The sequence below is a fragment of the Cricetulus griseus genome, chromosome X, assembly GCF_003668045.3.
Source record: "Cricetulus griseus strain 17A/GY chromosome X, alternate assembly CriGri-PICRH-1.0, whole genome shotgun sequence".
In the NCBI taxonomy this organism is placed as follows: Eukaryota; Metazoa; Chordata; class Mammalia; order Rodentia; family Cricetidae; genus Cricetulus; species Cricetulus griseus.
Genome location: NC_048604.1, coordinates 125,781,604 through 125,803,978, shown reverse-complemented (window position 1 = coordinate 125,803,978; position 22,375 = coordinate 125,781,604). Strand labels below are relative to the sequence as shown.

Genomic DNA, 22,375 nt, shown 5'->3' with positions numbered 1-22,375 from the left:
TCCACCACCAGGCCCCAAAGCTTTGCCTACATCCTTGACTTTTTGGCCAATCAGCGAGTAGCAGGGCGCTCGGCTCCTCCCCTGAGGGCCCACGTGAGCGTTGGGGAAACGCAGGGGCGGCTTTTGGGTGCTGCCGCCGCCACCACCACTGCTGCTGCTCCCGCCGCTGCTACCACCGCCGCCGCCGCCTTAGAACTCGGGCCTGGGGGGCGGTGGGGCCTCGTATGGAGCCCCCGCCCCCCGGAGCTGCCGCTGCCACCGCCGCGCCACACGCAGGTGAGCCCCAGGCCCTCAAGGTGGAGGGCCCCGTCCGTGACCCCATGTATCCTCGCCCCCGCGCAGGGGATGTGGCTTGGCCCAGCCTGCCGGTGTTTGGCTCCACTGCCACCAACTGATTTCCCCTGTGTGTGCATTGCCAGCTCCTTTGCCCCTTATAGTGGATCTGAGCGTGGCCTAACCTCCTGCTATCTCTGTATAATGGATCTGTCTGCGAGCTTGTTTTTCCTCACCCCAACTTAATGGACTCGTCCGTGGTCTTGCCCTCCCCAACCCCCACTTACTGGGAATAAGTCTGTTAAATTGTCCAGTCTTCCTTTAGTAGTAGCTGCTTCTAAAGTGTTTGCATGTCTCCTTAGCCTCAACTTTAAGGGGATCCTCTGTGGCCTTCTTTATTGAGCCCCTCATGTTTCGTTGTCGTCAATCTGTGGCGCTGTACCCCCTCCAGAGACCCCATATTTGTTTAACAGTGAGTCCACCTGAGTTTTTATTTCTGCCCCCTTGATTTCCCCAGTGCATACACCCATGACTTTACCCACGTCCTCCCGCTGCCCCCATCTTACTCTGGATTAGTCTGCATGCTTGCATTCACATCCCTCTAGCTAACACTGCCCTAACTTTTCTCCCTTATTGGTAGACTCCAGCCTTTGGGCTGCTTCCTTTTAACAATGGGTCAGTTTGGTGCTTTGTATATATATATTTTTTTTTTAATTTTCGGCGGCCCAGTCTATTGTCTTGTCTCTCGTTTTAATCATTATGTGATGGCTCTTCTCTGCTATTGCATAGTAGTCAGCAGCCTCCTGCCACCTCAGTGTTTGCATTCTCTCATATCCTTCTGAATCCAGTGCTTGCAGTCCCTCCCCAAGAAAGATAGGGCTTGTACTTTATTTCCCTCCTCCTCTCCATGTGTTGAATCAATCTTCCCTGCCCCCATCTCTTAGGTGATCCTGTGTTATGTGAGAAACCCAGGGACTTTTACTATACAGTTTACATGTTTTCTCGTAGACATTCTTATCCACTTAGACATTTTGCCTTCCTACAGTTCTCAAGTACAGTAATGGTACTGATGTTAATGACAGTCAGAGATAACCTTTACACTTTACACTTGCTGTGGACCAGACAGAGTGTTCTATAGTCTCCAGCTTGCTTAGTCCTCATCACAGCCCTGTGAGACAGGCAGCTGAGAAAACTGGGGCATATGGAGATGAAAAACCTGACTCACAAATGGTCCAATAACTACTTAGAGCAAGGAACATTGTGAAGTGCCCCCTCTCACCTCATTGCATCCCACATGAGAGCACATTCTTAAACAGCCAAATTAGTTCAAATTACCAGGCTTTTGTTTCTGCTGTTCCTTCTGTCAACAGCTATCTCCATTCCACACTGGTCCAAAACCTATCATCCCCCAGTCCCAGCAGTGCTGTGATTTTATATGAATGCCTTAACTACTTTCTTCCTGTACTATCCTGAAATGGGGAGTCAGGAACTATAATCATTTCCAGTGTGGAGAAAAAATATGTGACTTAATTAAACCAGTCACCTCTCTGACCTTACCTCCTTTCCCTCCCTATTTCAGACCCATAGTACAACCTGTTCTTCACTGCTTCTGGAAAACAGCAGGTACAGGCCCACCTCAGGGCCTTTGCACTGGCTCTTCTTTCTCCCTTAACACTACTCCCACATTTCTGTATGATAACTTCCAAGGCCCCATTCAGTTACCATACCCAAAAGAATTTTTTCACCACACTGTGCAGGAAACACACTACAGATGTTTCTAAGAATTCCATTTGATTCTTAAGTAAGTGTAAAAGGATGCATTAACAGAAATGTGATGTTGGTAATATGGAAAGGCACAAATAGAGGCAGAGGCAGACAGATCTCTGTGAGTTCAAGGCCAGCTGGTCTACAAGAGCGAGTTCCAGGACAGCCTCCAGAGCCACAGAGGCACAAATAGAAGATGTTTCAGAGACTGTTTTCATTTCTTTGCATCTGGGTAGTGTTCTTTCAGTGAAACATGTATTTGTCACACTGGTGCTTAGAATATATTATATAAAGGCACATGAATAAAAGTGTTTCAAAGGATACTTTTTGTGTGAAAACAAAATAGTCAACATCCACCCCTCCCCTTGACCATCTGATTTTGTGCATTCAGCAGCATTCTTCCCTGCTTGCTTTGTTCCTTTCTACTCTGTCACTGTTAGAAATGCTATACAGTTCATATATTGTCTGTCTCTCCTCCTCAGGATGGAGGTCCTATGGGGACTTATAGGTTTTATCTGCTTATTCAGTTCTCTGTCCTCATCTAAAAATGTACCTTCTGTACAGTAGATACTTGGAAGATATATATATATATATATATATATATATATATATATTATATATATGAATGAATGATTTCAGGAAGTAAAAGCTAACCTGGGGTGCATAGTGAGTTTCAGACCAACCTGGACTACAGAGTGAGATCCTGTCACAAAACTGAAAATGAAAATTGTATCCCAGATACCTGTATGGGGATGGGACAGACAGAAGAAGAAGAAGGGAAGTGTAAGAATTAAGGTATTAGTTTGGGCTGTTTAAGTATTAAAAGGTATTTTCTAAGCACCTAGAGAGTACCAGACATTCATTCTAGATGCTGGTGATATGGAAAAGCAAAACAGGCAGAAATCCCTGCACAAGTGAGGGAGATAGACTATATAAATAGGTAAAATTAGACTGTGTATTATATAAATGCTAAGGAACAAACATGAAGTGGGGCAAATAGGACTAGAGTATCAAGGTGTTTGAAATTTAGGGACAAGGCAGGCTACACTTGGAAATGTGACTCATGAATTAAGGCCCGAAGGAAAGAGGAAGAAGCCATAATGTATGAAAAGAGTGTACCAGAAAGAACACTCAGTGCAATGACCCTGAAGTCAGATTGTGCCTGATATGTTCAAAAGCCAGTGTGCCTGGAAGACTTGAAGGGAAGGAATAGAAGACAAGGTCATAGAAATGATGAGAGCCGGATGGTAGAATCCTACAGAAGGTTGAGGGGAAGGGAGAAGGATGACATAACAACCTAAGGGCTAACATTTATTGAGTATTTACCATATACTAGAGGCACTTTCCTAAGTCTTTTACATATATTGGCACATTGAATCCTTATAAAAAGTCTTTGAGGGAAGGCACATTTTTTAAAATTCTTTTTTGGTTTGAGAGTAAAATACCCTATTTTAGAGATGTTCGACCAGGCAGAAAGAGGTTGAGCAACTAGAACAGGGCAGAGTGTGAGGCTGTGAAGATCAGAACAGAACAAACTTGCAAGGACAAACAAGTTACTCTGTGCATTGGATCGTGCAGAGGAAAAACTAATTCTACCTGCTAGGGACTAGAACTTGATGGTATGATAGAATTACTCCAGGAGGAAATGACACTCCTGACAGAGAACATTGTGTGCCTCAGAAAGTGGGCCTTATCCTAGAAACCATGTTGCCTCAGGTAGCTACTTCAGGGCTTTTGTAAATGCTATTCCCTTTACCAAAATTATTCTTCCCATGGACATCAATATGACTTGCTACCTCCCCTCCATCAAATAGCAGTTCCTCAGGGAAGCCTGTCCTGCTCACATCCTTGTCACTCTGGGATCTTGCCCAACTATGTTTTCTTCATAGGGAACCAGCCTTGAGTAGCTAGGAATGCTGAGTCAGAATTCGTCCAGCATCCAGCATCTTGTTCATGGTGAGATCTTAGGCAAGTTCGTTAACTACTTTCTCCTCACTTCACTGACTTGTCTGGGAAATGGGGGCAATAATACAGTCCACCTTTTAGAGGGTGGTTGTGTTGTGTTTTCTTCTTTTGAGACATTTCTTACTGCCCCACGAATGCGTGAATTATACTAGTCTGTCTGTTGTGCTCCACTCTGTTTTGAGGCACCCAATAAATGAGGCAAGGAGTGAAAGGAAAGCCTTCTGGGAAGGACAGGTGACAAGGATTCTGGTTAGGAGTTGTGGGAGAGAAGCAATAATCAAATTCAGCCCCTTGTGTGATAGGCTGGACACTAATTGGGCAAATTTCACTCAGCTGCTGGGTTTTGGCATAGCTCAGAGGAGCTGGTGAAATTTCCTGTCTTCGCCACTAGGAGTCACACTGAGCTCTGGCCCTCTGAAAGAATCAGTCTTGGGTATATTTAGTCTGTTAGAGCTCTGAGGAGGGGACTCTGATCCACTGTTCCTTAGTACAGTAATTTGGACAACTGCCTAACATTGAGTCTGCTAAATGAACCTTGAACTAGCTCAGACATATGAGGATTATCCATATGTAATATCCAACTGTAATTTCATGAAGATTAAAGAATAAAGCTATAAATATAAATCATAAATTCTTCAAAACCTTAGATGGTTTATTCTTAATGTAACACTCCAAGCCAGGTGAACAGCTGGTTGATGGAGTCCCATCTTCACAGGGAGAAGAAGGTTCAAGGTTAGTTCCAGTTTGCTTTTTGGAAAGGGCAGTGATGGGATGACAGGGAACATCCTTCCTCTGAGAGACATGCCTAAGAGTAACCAGTTGTGATATTTTGTTATGTTTTGTTCTTCATTTTATTGAAAATAGATTTTTTCCTCACTTAATATATATTCTACTTATGGTTTCCCCTCCCTTATACTCCTCCCAGTTCCTTCCCACCGCCCCTCCCCTCCAGATCCACTCCTTTTCTGTCTCTCATAAGAAAACAAACAGGCAGAGCAAGCGGTGGGGGCGCACACCTTTAACCCCAGTGCTGGGGATGCAGAGGCAGGAGGATCTCTGTGAGTTCAAGGCCAGCCTGGTCTCTAGAGCAAGTGCCAGGACAGCCAGGGATGTTACACAGAGAAATGACAGCCAGGGATGTTACACAGAGAAACCCTGTCTCAAAAAAAGAAAGGAAGGAAGGAATGAAGGAAACAGGCTTCTAAGGGATAATAAATTATAATAAAAATGAAGCAAAAAAGAAAAAAACTAACACATTGCAACTGAACAAAACAGAAAGAAAATAGTCCAAGAGAAGACCCAAGAAACAGGGACCCATTTGTTTAAACACTAAGGGATCCCATTAAAAAACACTAAACTAGAAGCTGTAATACATACTCAAAGGACCCCATGCAGGCCCATGCAGGTAGTCATAATGACCCATACCTGTAATTTCAATACTAGCTAGGTGAGACAGAAAAATCAGGAGTTCAAGATCACCCTCTGTGTGGCAAGTTTTAGGCTAGCTTAGGCTATATGAGACCCTGTCTTTAAAAAATAAATAAATAAACAACAGAACCACTTAGATCCCTGGAATATACTTGGTTCAAATGCAGGAACTGTCACAGCAGTGCAGCATAGTGAAATCACTTGGACATCTTTTGCCTCAGTGTATAAATTAGCTGCCTTGTGTATAAATTATTGATATTATAATAAGAATATCTCCTTTCCAAAAGGAAAAATGCCTACTTTCCTGAGTTGGGATGAGAGATAAGTGAGTCAATGTCTATAAAAATAACAGCCCATGCCTTTATCCAAAACCCCAGATGTATTTCAGAATTGGTAATTTTTCCGTTGAGAAAGGTAGCAGGGTGTGCATATGATATGTTACATAACATCCTCAGCCAGCTCTGTCACCAGCTGCTTTCAGATCTCTGCAGCAGAATGTATGAACATTCACACTAAGTGAGGATCAATAAAAACCAGAATGGGGCTTGCTTTCTTTTAAATCATGTTTTGTTGCCAAAAGAATTACAAAAAAAGCCTTTTGTTCTTAGAGCTTTTTGGATTTAGAGATAGCAGAAAAAGGATTTATGAACAAATTAGAAAATACTTAAAGCTTTGAGCTCAAGCTTGTTGCATTTAGTTCACATAATAATAATGATGCACAGTCCCTAATTTATAGATGGGTATATCATTATCCCTATTTCACAAATGAGAAATCTTGAGGGACAAAGAGGATCATGAAGATGGCCAGGACCACACAGCTAATAACTGGCAGACCCAGGATTCAAACCATTGAAGTCTAGCATTACACCAAGGCCAGCCTTTCTGCTTAGAGCAGTGCCTAACATAAAAGGTTTGTGGTGAAGCTCTGTGATAGAAACATGTGCTTAACAAATGGCCCGGGAGTTGATCTGCAGCACTGCAGACTGAAGCAGCTGCCATGTGTGCTGGGTATGTATAATCTCAGCACTCAGGAGATGGAGGCAGTAGCATCAAGAGTTTGAAGACAGCGCCAGGCGCTGGTGGCGCACGCCTTTAATCCCAGCACTCGGGAAGCAGAAGCAGGCGGATCTCTTGTGAGTTTGAGGCCAGCCTGGTCTCCAGAGCGAGTGCCAGGATAGGCTACAAAGCTACACAGAGAAACCCTGTCTCGAAAAACCAAAAAAAAAGTGTTTGAAGACAGCTTGAACTACATAAGACCTGTCACAAAACAACAGCAAAAATGTCAAAAAAAAAAAGGATGTGGCCCCCACCAATTCCTGAGGGTCTATAGGCCTTTAATGTTTACTGGAAGAAGGAGAGACATTTTCTTCAGCGGTATAGCCACTGATAAGGTGTCTGTGCTCCTGAAAACAAACCCTCACCTGTGCCCCTGTGAGCAACTCTACTGAAACTCACTAGATCACACAAAACGTCATAAAATGCAGAGAGACCTAGTTGAGAAGAGGAAGGTGATCAGTGGGAAGGGGGGAACTGTAGCATGAAAAATAAAAGACCCAGAGGTGATATTGGGGTTCGAACTTGAAGCTGAAGATCAGAGAAGCAAAGCAGCCCGCCACTAGCTCTCACCAAAGGGGCGATCCTCAAATTGCTCTGACTTCACTGCTCCTGAGATTCACTCAGACTGCTATTCTCTCCTCAATGTGGCTAGAGACTAACTCTCAGACTGAATGCCAGCTCTGAGACCCTGCTCCTGTATGATATACCTCCCTAATGCTGGGATTAAAGGCATGTGATCCCAGGTACTGAGGTCACCTCTGTGTGAGTTGTGTCTTTTAGGACTGGATCAATTTCTCGTAGTCAGTGTGGCCTTGAACTAACAGAGATCTGTCTATATCTTAATCCTGAGTCCTGGGATTAAAGGTGTATTCCTGGCTTCTATGGCTGCTTTGCTATTTTGATCTCCAGTGGCTTTAATAAATCATAATATATCACCACAGGGACCAGGAGGTGAATGTAATCAAAATTGTTATAGTGGAAATGTTATAATGAAACATATTAGTGTGCATAATTAATATGTGCTCATCAAGAAAACTCTTAAAAACCCTAAACTATTCAGGGACAATCACAGGTTAGGAGAACGGGAGATTGAGGGACAGACAGAAAAGAATAGGCATTCAGATTTGGAAGGCTTCATAAAGCAAAGGATCTTTGAGTGGACTCTTTTTTTCTTTTTTTGAGGATGACTGCACAATAGAGGAAAGGAGCCCCATATGCAGTGAACAGTGTTTACAAGGGACTAGCAAAAGTCATATCCTAGGAAAGTTAATGGGGTAGAAGATATTAATGAGAGTCAAGTGAAGGACGTCTCACTAGTTTTCTAGTACTGCCGTATAAATTATCTCTTACTTAATCTCCTTAGAACTATACACTTGTATAGGTGCATAGTTACATGCTTGTAATCTCAGTACTCAGGAAGCTGAGACAGGAGTTCAAGACCAGCCTGGGCTACATAGGAAAATCCTGTCTTTTTAAAAAATTAAACATTTATCATCTGATAGTTCTGTAGTTCCGAAATGCAACACTGTTCTCACCAGGCTAACATTAATGTCTTGGCAGGACTTTAGTCCTTCTTAGAGGAGGATTGTTTCCTGATCATTTAGGTTGTCCTTTGAGTTGTAATACTAACGTTTCCTTCCTGGCTGTACACTGAGGCTCATTCCAGGTTTGTGAAGCTGCCCAACTTCCTTGTCTTGGAGCCTTCTCCAGAGTCAAGAATTGCAGGGAAATCCCACTGATGTTTAGAATCTGCTGCCTCTCCTGTCCTTCTACCTCTAAACTCTGGTTCAGCTTTGTTTTTCTACTTTTAAAAGAGTTCGTACAGTGTGGTTGACCTCAGATAAAACCAGTGATTGCTGTATCTTTTGTTTTTGTTTTTGTTTTTGTTTTTGAGACAGGGTTTCTCTGTGTAACTTTGGAGCCTATCCTGGCACTCGCTCTGGAGACCAGGCTGGCCTCGAACTTGCAGAGATCCGCCTGCCTCTGCCTCCCGAGTGCTGGGATTAAAGGTGTGTGCCACCAATGCCCGGCTGTGATTGCTGTATCTTAAGGTCTGCAATCTTAATTTCATTTCAGAATCCCTTTTTTTTTTTGCTATGTATAGTAACGTAGTCAGACTTCAACTAGGATATGAAACTCTTTGGGGCTCAGGTTGTATTATCTTGTCTTCCCTCTATCTCCTAAAGATACACATTTGTCAGGGTTGGACTGATGGCTCAGTAGTAAAGAGTGCTTGCTGCTCTCACAGAGAACCAGAGTTCAGTTCCCAGAACCCATGTTGGGCACTTCATAAGTGCCTGTAATTCTAGTTCCAGGGGTCCCTTGCCCTCTTCTGGTCTCCATGGGCACCCATACACGTTCACATAAACACACCCAGACATACAAAAATATCTTTCCTTTTAATTTGCTTTTGTCCCATGTGAGAAATACAAGGGGCATCCAAAGCTAGGGGAGTTTAAGAGACTGTTTAGGGAATAGTAATAGGATTTGGGAACAGAGGTGGGAGCAAGGTAACAAGAAAGAAATTATTTTTGCTGTCCTCCAGGTATCCCTGGAATGGCGTGAGCGCTTCCCTAGTGATGGACCCATCTGTGACGCTGTGGCAGTTTCTGCTGCAGCTTTTGAGAGAACAAGGTAATGGCCACATCATCTCTTGGACCTCACGGGATGGTGGTGAGTTCAAGTTGGTGGATGCAGAGGAGGTGGCCCGTCTGTGGGGACTGCGCAAGAACAAGACCAACATGAATTATGACAAGCTCAGCCGGGCCTTGCGGTACTACTATGACAAGGTATGGCCTCAGAGACCAGGACTGGAAACCCTTGAAATTACTACCAGAAAATTCCTCTGTTTTTTCCTTTTGAGGCAGGGTCTCACAATGTAGTCTAGATTTGTTTGAAACTTACTATGTAGCCTAAGCTGGCCTCAAATTCACTGTCCTCCTGTCCCCTACTCCTCCACCACCACCATCACCCTGACTCCTGGAGTTACTCTTTTGGCCTAGAAATTTCGTTTTGTTGCCTCAATTACTATAGCTATAACTTTGAAAACAATATTAAAATTTACCAATTTTTGACCCATCCTATAGTTCTCTGCAGGCTTTGAGATAATAAGTGTGTTTTCTGGACCCCTCAGACCAATGTTGGGTCTCCCTGGTTACTTTATATATATATATATAATGTTCTCTCATTATAGAACAATCCATATTCTTATTCCTAGACTCAAAGTCATCCTGACATAATACTGTTTTTCCTTACTTCATTTTCTAGAACCCCCAATATCTTTAGGCAACTGTTTTGTTTTCTCCTGTTTTTTTACTTTTTTTATTTTGGAGTCAGGTCTCTTGGTGTTGCTGAGGATGGCCTCAAACTTGTGTTCCTCTTGCCTGGGTCTCTTTAGTGCTAGGATTAGAAGCCTTTGCCTTTAACCAAATGTTCCAGAATACCATGTGTAGTGCCAGCTCCATGCCCACTCCACTTAGATTCCTAGAGCAGCTCCCCAGTGTCTATATCACTATTGCAACTCAATTTTTAGATTTCCTCAACTTACAGACTCCCAGATCTGCCTTGTATTTCCCCTCCCCCAATATTTATACTCATTTCATATTTCCTCAATGTAAACCTTCAAAAGAATATTAATAATTATTCCTTTTCTTTCCCCTTCTGAAGAACACAAGGATAGGATACCCTGTGAAATACTTGACCAGCATTAAGACTTCACCAGAGTACCTAGTGTCCCCAGATTCCTCATTTGCCCTTCCAAAATAATTCTGTCTTGTGCTTTGTGTCCTTGCATATATTCCAATTTCATACATTATTTTTTCAGTTCAAACCTTTAAAGCAGTATTAATGACTCTGCCCATTCTGGTCCTCTGAGACCACCAGGACATCCCTGGGACCCTCCAAACCATATGTGTCTGTCTTAGTTAAGGTTTCTGTTGCTACAACAAAAGACCGTGACCAAAAAGCAAGTTGGGGAGGAAAGGGTTTATGAGGCTTACACTTCAGCATTGCTGTTCATCGCTAAAGGAAATCAGGACAGGAACTCAGACAGGGCAGGAACCTGGAAGCAGGAGCTGATGCAGAGGTTATGAAGGGGTGCTGCTTACTGGCTTGCTCATCATGGCCTGCTCAGCCTGCTTTCTTATAGAACCCAGGATCACCAGCTCAGGGACGGCCCCACCCTCCAAGGGTTGAGCCTTCCCCCACTGATCAATAATTGAGAATATGCCTTACAGCTGGATCTCAGGGAAGCATTTCCTCAAATGAGGCTCCTTCCTCTCTGATGACTCTAGTTTGTGTCAGGTTGACAAACAAAATCACCCTCTACAGTGTCCTGAGGAACCGTAAAGCAGGCTTTCTGACACACCCCAGCAAACCTTGCTAAGCTCCTCATGCTTACACCGGCTTGTCGTGCTCTTCTCTAATTACTGACAGTTACCTCATTTTCTTAGTGCTTTAGCTTAAATAACCAGACTGATACTAATAATGAGACATCACCTATCCTCTTTAGTGATTTTTCTATCATAGTTTATTTCCTTGTTAGAATAAGCACAATGACCAAAAGCAACTTAGAGAGGAAAGGGTTTGTTTCCCTTACAGTTCTGTGTAACAGTCCATTATTGAGGGAAGCCAGGATAAGAACTCAAGGCAAGAACCTGGAGGCAGGAACTAAAGCAGAGGCCATAGAGGAAGGCTGCTTACTGACTTGCTTCCTGATGGATCACGCAGCATGCTTTTTTTATACAACATATGACCACCTGCCTGGGGGTGGTAACACCCTCAGTATGCCTGGCCCTACCACATCAAATCATTAATCAGGAAAATGCATGCCCCCACAGGCTTTCCTATGGGCAATCTGATAGAGGTACTTTCTCAATTGAGGATCCTTCCTAGATGACTCTAGATTGTATCAAGTTAAAAAAAAAAAACTAACCAGGACATTTGACACCTTGACACACCAATACATCACTTTTAAAGTATAATCTTTAACTTCTTATTTATTCTCAAGATGTCATGTTAATATCAATATCACAATATAAAACATAATATAACTTTAAAAATCTCAGAGTCTTTTAAATACTTTCTTACTCTTACTCCAAAAGGGAAGAACCAGTTACAATCAAATCAAAACAAGACCAAATTCCAGCAGTCTAAATTAAATCCTATAGCTCAACATCTGGCATCAGGAACTCACTCATGATCTTTTGGGCTCCAAAGGGCTTGGGCAGCTCTACTTCTCCAGCTGCACCATCTGCAGCATATACAGCTTGTCTCCTAGGCTGAGGCTAGCTCCACATCACACTTTTCACCATCCTTATTGGTGGTTCCACAGTCTTTGCTTCTCCAGTAGGCTGGGGGCTCCACTGCAGCTGAGGATGCACCCCCTCACCACTGGCCTTCACCACTGGCTTCTTAAGCTTTCTGTGGGGACTCTAACCCTATCATGGTGCCAAGCCCCAGCTTCTCTCCATGACCCTTTCAATCCTGGAACACCTATTGCAACTGAAGCTGCACCTGCACCAGTGACCTCTCCTGGCCTCTCACAGTACCAAGCCTCAGCTGCTCTCCACGATCCCTTCAGTACTGCAGCTTTCATGCTACTAAACCGATACCATATGGAAGACTCTTACACGTTGCCCAGTTCAGCTACCAGCATCATATGTAGCCTGGGCCCCCTATGGACCACAGCTTCTGTGCAGTGACCCTGAGGAAACACTTGCTGAAAGATTTCACCTCAGTATTCCTGAGCTCTTCTTACTCGCAGCTGATCTTTTCAGCCTCTGATAATCAGTATCGATTGTCCCAGTAAAGCAAAGGTTTCACTTCAATTGTGCTGGTCTCTTGTTAATTACAACTAGTTCTTCACTTCCAGCTAACCAGAAACCACAGATTCTTAATACAGAATATCACATAAATGGATCTTTTAGAGACTTTGAGGGACTCTCAAACTTCCCTCTGAAAGTTCACAAGCCAGGCCTCCATCATCTGCACTGCTCTCAGCATTATCTTCCAAGTTCCCTCCACAGCTCATTGGAAGCTCTGAACAGTAACCTCTTCCAGCCAAAGTCCCAGATGCTACCACAGTCCTTTCCAAAGTAACATGGCCAGGTCTATCACAGCAATAGCTAGCCCTGCCTGGTACCAATTTCTGTCTTAGTGTGCTTCCTTTTTTTTGCTTTGTTTGTAGGTTTTTTTGTTTTTTTAGACAGGGTTTCTCTTGTAGCCTCAGCTATCCTAGAACTCACTCTGTAGACCAGGCTGGTCTTGAACTCACAGAGATCCCCTTGCCTCTGCCTCCCAAGTGCTGGTTTTAAAGGCATGCGCCACTACACTAGGCATCTTAGTATGCTTTCTGTTGCTGTGATAAACACTATGACAACAATCTACTTGGGGAGGAAAGGGTTTACTTCATCTTACAGGTTACATTCCTTCATGGAGGGAAGTCAAGATAGGAACCTGGAGGCAGGAACTGAAGCCAAGACCATGGAGGAATACTACTTACTGGCTTGCCTTTGATAGCTTGTTCAGCTACCTCTTTTATACAGCCCAGGACCACTGCGCAGAGATGACACCACCCACAGCAAGAAAATACCTATAGACTTGTCTAAAGATGATCTGATAGAGGCCTTTTTTCTCAATTGGGTTCCTTTTTCCCAGATGACTCTAAGCTAGAGTTAACGAAAACAAGTAAAGAACAGACTTTCTCTACTCTATATCAGCATCACTAGCTTTTAAAAAGCCCACTATCTGGGCAGTGAAGTGGCTTAGCAGGTAAGGGCTCTTGTTGGGCCTGAGAACCTGAGTTCATTCCCTGGGACCTACTTACTAAAAGGAAAGAACTATCTTCTTCAAGTTGTCCTCTGACCTTTACATGCCACCACAATCAGTCACACTAATTCCCCTCCCCCACACAATCAGTAAATTGTTACAAAATCCTCTATATCAATCATTTATTTCCCTATTGATCTACAACAGTTTAGTCTCTTCCAACATTATATCAGTTATTTCATTTTCCTATTGTAGTAGTTAATTTCCAAAACAGTCCTGTAAACATGCCTGACTCTGTTAAACCTAGGTTGTTAGTTCTCACCTGCTCCCCTAAATTGGTCCCTTGTGAAATGTAGCCAGTGGGGAAAGGGGAGTTAGACGGATGAAGATGAGTGACAGAAGAAGACTTGAAGGGAGATGGATGGGAAGGACACTAAAGGATTGTTGAGGGGGGCCAGAGAAGGAGTTGAAACTGGGCAGACACACAGAGAGGGGGAAAGGAAAGAATAGACAGAGAGGAAGAATCCACGAGCCTACAAGAGATGAGTGAAATGGGAGCAAGTAGGAAGAAAGACATCAGGAGAAGAGAAACAGCCCTCAAGACCATCCATCCACCCTGTTCTTCACTTCTCAGAATATCATCCGCAAGGTGAGCGGCCAGAAGTTTGTCTACAAGTTTGTGTCCTACCCAGAGGTTGCAGGGTGTTCCACTGAAGACTGCCCATCCCAGCCTGAGGTGTCTGTAGCCTCGACTGTAGCAATGGCCCCTGCTGCTGTCCATGCAGCCCCAGGGGACACTGCCACTGGAAAGCCAGGAACACCCAAGGGTGCAGGAATGGCAGGCCAAAGTGGTTTAGCACGCAGCAGCCGGAACGAATACATGCGCTCGGGCCTCTATTCTACCTTCACAATCCAGTCCCTGCAGCCACAGCCACCCCTTCATCCTCGGCCTGCCTCAGTGCTCCCCAACACTACCCCTGCAGGAGTACAAGCACCCCCCTCAGGGAGCAGGAGCACCAGTCCAAACCCCTTAGAAGCCTGTTTGGAGGCCGAAGAGGCTGGTCTGCCCCTGCAGGTGAGTACTAGAATTTGGAAATTTAGTAAAGGGCTTGGAGAGGAAGGATGCATAATTCTGAAATGAAGCACGAAACTGGGTGAATAGACACAGGTGTCCTGCTAAAGGATGTAATGGTAGAAGTGAGGACACAAGTTCCCTCAGAGAAAAGGACGGGGAGGAGAGTTGTGCCTTTCTTAGTTCCTTACAGGATCACATCTAATGCACTGGTTACCATGCTTTAGCACTCATCAGAATCACCAGGATGGCCTTAAGGCACAGATTGCTTGGACCCATTTCCAGAGTTTCTGATTAACGTGCTTTTGAGGATGAATGACAGTGGTACCTCTAGACTAGAGTCTCATCCCTGTCAAGTTGTCTCACCCTAGGGCCACTGCCCCAGAGGATCTCCACTTTCATTAAGTCCCATGGCCAGTTAGAGGACATGCTGCATGTACAGCCTTGCCCCCAGTATCAGATATCTTCCTAGAGATATCCTTGAATGACCCACAGGAAAACATTTTACCCACCAACAGCCTATGTGATGTTTTCCCTTTGTGCCCACCCCTCTCCCAGGTTATCCTAACCCCGCCCGAGGCCCCCAACCAGAAATCGGAAGAATTGAGTCTGGAGCCAGGTTTTGGCCGTCCCCTGCCCCCAGAAGTGAAAGTGGAGGGGCCTAGGGAAGAGTTGGAAGCTGTAGGGGCTGCATGCTTTGGTTCGGAAACTGTCAAAGCTGAACCAGAGGTCTCGCCCTCGGAAGGCCTGCTGGCTCGGCTCCCAGCCGTCTTAATGGAGAACACAGCACAGGTGTGTGGCCTCTCTGCCTCTGCCACTGAGATCACCCAACCCCAGAAGGGCCGGAAGCCCCGGGACTTGGAACTTCCACTTAGCCCAAGCCTGCTGGGTGGCCCAGGACCTGAACGGACTCCAGGAACAGGCTCTGGTCTGCAGCCACCGGGGCCGGCACTGACACCATCCCTGCTACCCACACATACCTTGGTGAGTGCCTTGAAAAGCAACAGAGACTAGCAGCCTAGCTGAGTGGGGTTGGCACTGGTGGCAAGTGTAATTAGCTGCTCTGAGGAGCTAATTAAACAGAGCTGGTCAGCCGGGTGGTGGTGTCACATGCCTTTAATCCCAGCACTAGGGAGGCAGAGGCAGGTGAATTCAAGGCCAGCTTGATCTACAAAGTGAGTTCCAGGACAGCCAGGGCTTCACAGAAAAACCCTGTCTCAAGAAAAAAAAAAAGGGCAGGTCTGAGGACTTTGTGGTGCCCTGACTCCCTAGGGCTTTCCATGGGATTTGCTTCTAAAGGGGACCACTGAGGAACTGCCTGCTTATTTGGCCTAGAGTTTGCATATTGGGTTTCCTAGTGAGGATAGAATCTAAAAGTGGAAAGTTGACTTCTTCTGATGGTCACTTAAAAGGTCTGAGAGCAATGCACAGATAGAATCCAGTGATTAGTCTTGCCTATTGAAGTCTCAATAACAGGAAGTGGGTTCCTAGGGGTTAGCAGGAGTGTTCTTTGTAAAGCTTGAGGGACATCATTGGCATGGTCTTAGTAGTTACACTCTAGGTCTGTAAACTTTTGCAGAGTGACCTTGGGAGTCTGAGGAGTATGTGTAGAGAAGCTGAAAGGTTCCTTCCCTCTTCCCATACCTGTCCTCTGTTCACTTGAATTCCTGCCACTCCATCTTCACAGACCCCGGTGCTGCTGACGCCCAGCTCGCTGCCCCCCAGCATTCATTTCTGGAGCACTCTGAGTCCAATTGCACCCCGTAGTCCAGCCAAGCTCTCCTTCCAGGTAAGATTCTCTCCCCTCCCCATGTTGGAAAGGGTGAGAGTCACTAGCATGGTTCTCATCTATGACCTCTCCTTGTCTCTTCCCCTAGTTTCCGTCCAGTGGCAGCGCACAGGTGCACATCCCTTCCATCAGCGTGGATGGCCTCTCGACCCCCGTGGTGCTCTCCCCAGGGCCCCAGAAGCCATGACTACCACCACCACCCCCTTTCTGGAGTCTCTCCATTCATGCTCCTGAACTCTCCAGCTAGCCATCTCAAGGAGAAACAGTTCAACTGACAGACTTATGCTCTGGTTGTGGTGGGGTGGATATTCCTAGGAAAGAGGCTCTTTCACTAACTTCCACCCAAAACAGACAACTTCTTTCTTTTTTGCCAGCCTCCCAGTGGCCGCCTTTACACGTCTCCTCCTTCAATGGTAGGGGCGGTTTATTTATTTATTTTTTGAAGGCCACTGGGAAGAATCTGGCCTAACCCCTTTAGGAGAGTGGGTAAGACATCTCTCCCATTTCCTCCCCATTTATCCCCTAAAACAAGACAATCAGGGTATGGCTTGAGAAGGATCTTTATTTATTTCTCAGCCTGCCCTTGGGGAGTTGAGGGCGCCCTGTCTTCCTTTTGGGACATGGGTTGAAGAGCTAGCTTGTTTTGTTTTATTATTCCTGGCCATATCTGAGTCCAGGGAGCACTTGTATGATTTAATGGTTTGGGAGTCGTAGCCAGAGAAGAATCACACTGTTAAAATAGGAATTGCTACCTCCCCAGCCTTCTCAGTCAGCTTGTTCTTTTCTCAAGTAAGCTTTTGGCCAGGGAAGAATCTTCCTTTTCTTGTTTTTCCCCCTGAGAAGCCATTCCTTTGTCTCCAAGTTCCCTGGGGGCCTGCCTATTACCTCCCAATGGAGGGTTTTTTGGGGTGGTGGTCCCCGTCTGGGGGACTCCTCCAGCCAGTACTCCAGGGCTCTCTGTCTCCCATCCTCTTCCATTTTGATAGTATAATCTATTTTTAAATGGGGCTTTTCAATAGGGGAGAGGAAAGCATCTCTTCCTATCTGTGATGGGTGGGTAGTAAGGGATTTGGAGGCGGTCTTCCTGCCAACCCCAAGTGTTTATTTTTGATACCAAACGTGTATTTTCAACTCCCTCCCTCCCAGCCCCCCAATTTCCTGCGGGCGGGTACAAAGGACCCTTTTAAGTGTCCCTGGAGTTGGGAGGGAGGAATGGGGAGACATGAAGCCTATCTTGTATCAATTCTAGGCTGGAGTGGGTAGATTCAAAAAAACTCCCAGGCTCACCTCCGGTCAGCACTGGCCCAGACCAGGCCTGAAGACCTGGGGGGTTGGTGATTTGGGGGACGGTGCTACACTCGTCTCCACTGTTTCTTTTACTTCCCCAAAATGGACCTTTTTTCTAAGAGTCCCAGAGAATGGGGAATTGTTCCTGTAAATATATATTTTTAAAGGTGTTGCTGAAAGCTGTTGGTATTTTTTTTCTCCTGGTGTCATCAGAATGAGCTATGACAAGCATGAATTGTGTAACACACAATAAGGGGGAGGCAGAGATTGACTGTGAGAAAAGCAGGATAACGACATGTGTCAGAAACAATGACACAGACTGCTGGGTGATAACCAGTATGCTGAGAGAAACTTAAAGGTTGTAGGTTTGTGTGTGACAGGCCAGAAGTGTGACCACAAACATTTTTGTGCATACGTGTGCATGGTCTTGTGTGTGGCGGCTATATGACAACCTTGGGTGTTGTCCTCTGGAACACTGCCCCCCTCCTTTGAGACAGGGTCTCACACTGGCCTTGACTTTACCAGTTGGGATACACTGGCCATCAAGCCTCAAGGATCCACTTGTCTCCACTTCCAAATTCTGGAATGACAAGCATGTGCTTGTCTATGCCTGGAATTTTTACCAGCATTCTGGGGATCAAACACATGTTCTCATGCTTGCAAAGCAAGTGTTTTATTGACTAGGCCATTCCTCCAGTCCCAACTGCATTTGACAGTGTGTCTATGTGAGAAATTGTGGCTATATTTCAGAAACTCAACTAAGACTGAGTGAATGATTAGATACTATGTAACAGCCAGGTGTGGTGTCACATACCTATAGTCCCAGCAGAAGATGGGGCCAACGGCTAGTGAATTTGAGAGCAGTCTAGGGTACATAGCAAGATCCTGTCTCAAAACAAAAACCTACAATGAACTATACAACATACTGTTTATTGGTAGGGAGCGAGGACTGCAAATTAGTCACTCTTTGACAGGCTGATAGTATGGACAGAATTAGTGACCAAAACCACTGGTGAAAGTATAGGCAGTAAGCCAGTAGAGATTGTCAAGGACTACCATTTGTAGATGAGAAATCTCAAGTCATGGAAGTATATGTGTAAGGAGTTGATTGTGTGAAAGAGAATGATCATGAGGCCCAAGAAGTGACTGAAACAGTGAGCTACTTACTGTATGACCACAATCAGGGTATGTGAGAAACGTGGAGGCTATTAAATATACAAATGTATCCATGATAGCTAACTATATGGGGAAAATGATGGTGTGTTTGACCAGGCCATGGGAAACTGACCATAGGAGACTTAAGGAAAGCCTTGTAGCAGTTGTGAATTAGTGACATGGTATTGTAGCAGAAGGGAGTGATGGAAAATGATGGTGAGACTGAATGGGTGAGTGCACCAAGTGTCCAAGAAGCTGTATATATGTGTAACTCTTTGCTGGGTATGGTGGCTCACACCTTCGGTTCTGGCACTCGAGGCTAAAGTAGGAGGATCACCATGAGTTCTAGGCTAGCCTAGCTTCATAATGAGCTTGTAGTCAGCCTAGGCTATAGAGTGAAACACTGTCTCAAAACAAAACACAACCCTGTGAATAAAGGAGTTGACAAGGTGAAAGGTGATCGAGAAGAAATTCACGACTACATGAGGAAGACGTACTGTGTTCTGCCTTTGTGTGTTCAGGTAACAGTCTTCAGAGGTGACTGTAATTCTGTAACAGGCTGGAAATAGGGAATCCTTGGAGATGTGACCTCAGTGGCTTTAAGAGATAAGAGGGAGGAGAAGTGATTTTATATGTGCAAGAAACTTCATGATACTTAGTGGTGACTGTACATCAGTGGTTATATGTGTAAGAAAATGTTAGGCCAAAGGAAATAAATAGTTCCTGTGATGGTAGGACTGCTTATACATGTGGTAAATGGACCTAGTGAGAGAAATTACTGGTGGTATTAACCAAACGAGACAGATGATAACACAAGATGTATGTGTGTGTATGTCTGTGTGTCTCTGTGTCTGTTACTAGGAGACTAATGAAGCTGGGGATCAGTGGCAGAGACAATGACACCCTGAGTGAACCACAGTGTCTGAGAGGTTATGTAATCAAGCACACATAAATATGTATGTAAGCCAAATGTGGTGGTGCAAGCCTGTAATCCTAGCACACAGGAGGTGGAGTCAGGAGTATCAGGTGATCAAGGTCATCATTGGCTATTCACTTCAAGGGCAGTGTGGTCTGCATAACCCTTCTATAAAATGAACACAAAATCACATGTAGGTCAGATGAGATGGCTCAGCGGTTAAGTGAAGTAGCCACACAAGCATGGTAACCTGTTTTCCATCCCCAAAAGCCACATGTTGGAAGGAGAGAACTGGCTGTCAAAAGTCATTCTCTGGCCTAGTAAAATAAAAAGGTGCCAGAAGATGACTCTGTGGGTAAATGTGCTTACCATCAAACCTGACAACCTGAGGCTCTGGGATTCATAATGGTTGGAGGAAAGAACCAACTCCTACAAGTTGTCTTCTAACCTATACACACACAAACGCCAAATAAATAAATGTATTTTTAAGAGCAAGTATGTAAGCCTGTTCCTAAGAGGCTGTGGTAGAGTCTAGAAATCCTGAACTCTGTATATAGGTGAAAAAATAAAACTTGAGAGAAAGTGAATGAGATCAAATGAGGCCATATCTGAGAGATCACAGAATGGATATGCCAAGGCTTCCTCTGTTTGCCCTCTTCCTCCACAAGCCCCTCCTGCTCAGTCTCCTGGGTTAGTTCTTCAAAACCTGAAATGCTGGGATTCACTTGGGCTTTTCCCGGAGCTCCTTCCTCATGCATCATCTCTAGTCGTACCTGGTCCTAGCATTTGAGATAAATGCTAGAAGGTAATGACTACTTTTCTTTAATGTCCCATTAGCACTTACTAGAAATTCAACTTTTATTTCATTTATTCATTGAGTAGATGTTCGTTGTCCATCTACTATTAGCTCATGCCTGTCTGGTGTCCTGAAGACCTAGCAACTAACCAATTAGACAAACATTTCTGCCCTTCTCAACACTCAGGATTCTGAGGCAGCAGGTTTGCCATGAGTTCAAAGTCCCCTTGGGCTTCATAGAAGTACCTTGTTTCAAAACAACAGTAGCATCGAGATATGTGTTACTCAAGCCTGTAATCCCAGTATGCAGGAGGGTTGCATGAGTTCAAGGCTAGACCCTGTGTCATCTGCCTCCCCCTAAAAAAGGAAACTTCCCTTGAGGGGAGATATTCAGGGAAACTGACAGGACAGATAAGTAAATTATATCAGGCAGTAATAAATAAAACCAGACTCTCATTCTTTGTTTAAATAAGGAATCTGTTAAGTAATTTGAATACCTTAGAAGTGGTGTGGGAGAAAAAAAGTGTTGACAACCTTCATCCACAGGGAATCCTATGAGTATTTATGCCATGTAGGAATAAAGGAAACATAGATTATAACACTATTACCAGGATAAAGGGTGATTGAATAATGGAGCCAGGCAGAATCGCAGGTTTGTTTTTACAAGATAATAGCACTGACAGCTGAAGTCTTAGAATTTTAACAAGATCCCTTTGTTCAAGACACACAGTTAGAGACAAACATGTTCTCAGAGAATAGGGCACTTCTATGATAGATACAAATATTAACAGAAATTTTGTCACCCCTGTCTTAGTTAGGATTTCTATTGCTATGATGAAACACCATGACCAAAAAGCAAGTTGAGGAAAAGTTTTATTTGGCTTACACTTCCGAGTTGCTGTTCATCATCAAAGGAAGTCAGAACAGGAACTCAAGTGAGCAGAATCCTGGAGGCAGGAGCTGATGCAGAGGCCAGGGAGGGGTGCTGCTTACTGGCTTGCTCCCCATGGCTTCCTCAGCCGGCTTTCTTATAGAACCCAGGACCACCAGCCCAAGGACCGCACCACCCGCAATGGACTGGACTCTTCCGAATCAATCACTAATTAAGAAAATGCAACTGGATCTTATGGAGTCATTTCCTCAACTGAGGCCCCTTTCTCTCTGGTGACTCTAGCTGTGTCAAGCTGACACACTAAACCAAACAGTACAACCCCCAAATCAAGAGCAGATTCTTGAGGGACTTCTATTATAACCCCTGTCCAATTTATTTTTATCTTGATTCAATTTGTAGAATGGTACTTATCTGTGAGTGCAGGAGAACTAAAGTGTCACCTTTTTCAAGCTCCTTTTTTGTGGATATAAAGACTGTTTTTATTTACTTCTTTATTTTTGTGATGCTGGGGATCAAACCCATGGTCTAGCTCATGCTAGATAGGCAGTCTATTGCTAAGCTACATCCCGAAGGACCGAGAGTGCTGTTTTTAAGAGTTCTAGAATTTCATTCGTTAAGGCTTATTTTTGTTATTTATTTATTTGTTTGTTTGTTTCAAGACAGGGTTTCTCTGTGACTTTGGAGGCTGTCTGGGAAGTAGCTCTTGTAGACCAGGCTGGTCTCAAACTCACAGAGATCCACCTGCCTCTGCCTCCCGAGTGCTGGGATTAAAGGTGTGTGCCACCAACCTCCCCCCTTCCCCCGGCAAGGCTTGTTTTTAAAAAATTAGAAAGTAGGGGCTAGAGAGATGGCTCATAGGTTCAGAGCTCTGGCTGCTCTTTCAGAGGTCCTGAGTTCAATTCCCAGCAACCACATGGTGCCCTCTTCTGGTGTGCAGATATACATGGAAGCAGAATGTGTATACATAATAAAAAAAACAAAATCCTTTAAAAAATTAGAAAGTGAAAAGCAGGTCTGGGGAGCTCAGATTCTCCTTGAGGAAAATGGGTTGAAGATGGATCATTCATTAACAGTGAAACAAGGCACCTGTAAAATTTTTTCTCTAACTATGACCCACCAAGAAAACTAAAGTGGGATCAAGGACCAAAATAGTGTTTCTCAAAGTTCTTCAAACCAGCATCAGTGTCTCCTAGGAGCTTGTTAGAAATGCATTA

At 44.5% G+C, this 22,375-nt stretch overlaps 1 protein-coding gene across 1 annotated transcript; it reads left to right on the top strand.

Annotated features, from left to right (window-relative positions):
• The first annotated feature begins 101 nt into the window (after positions 1-101).
• On the top strand, positions 102-17,581 carry Elk1 (ETS transcription factor ELK1). Its single transcript, XM_027432304.2, has 6 exons — positions 102-276; positions 9,032-9,275; positions 13,889-14,329; positions 14,885-15,310; positions 16,014-16,115; positions 16,204-17,581. Exons 2-6 carry the CDS (start codon positions 9,066-9,068, stop codon positions 16,300-16,302), a joined length of 1,278 nt encoding a protein of 425 aa, XP_027288105.1. The 5' UTR covers positions 102-276; positions 9,032-9,065; the 3' UTR covers positions 16,303-17,581.
• The last annotated feature ends 4,794 nt before the right edge of the window (positions 17,582-22,375 follow it).

Bases quoted from the DNA above. Each gene is read 5' to 3' on its own strand.
- Elk1 (XM_027432304.2), top strand. From the start codon at position 9,066: ATGGACCCATCTGTGACGCTGTGGCAGTTTCTGCTGCAGCTTTTGAGA. The intron at 9,276-13,888 runs GTATGGCCTCAG...TTCACTTCTCAG, and splicing joins TGCGGTACTACTATGACAAG to AATATCATCCGCAAGGTGAG. The intron at 15,311-16,013 runs GTGAGTGCCTTG...CCATCTTCACAG, and splicing joins TGCTACCCACACATACCTTG to ACCCCGGTGCTGCTGACGCC.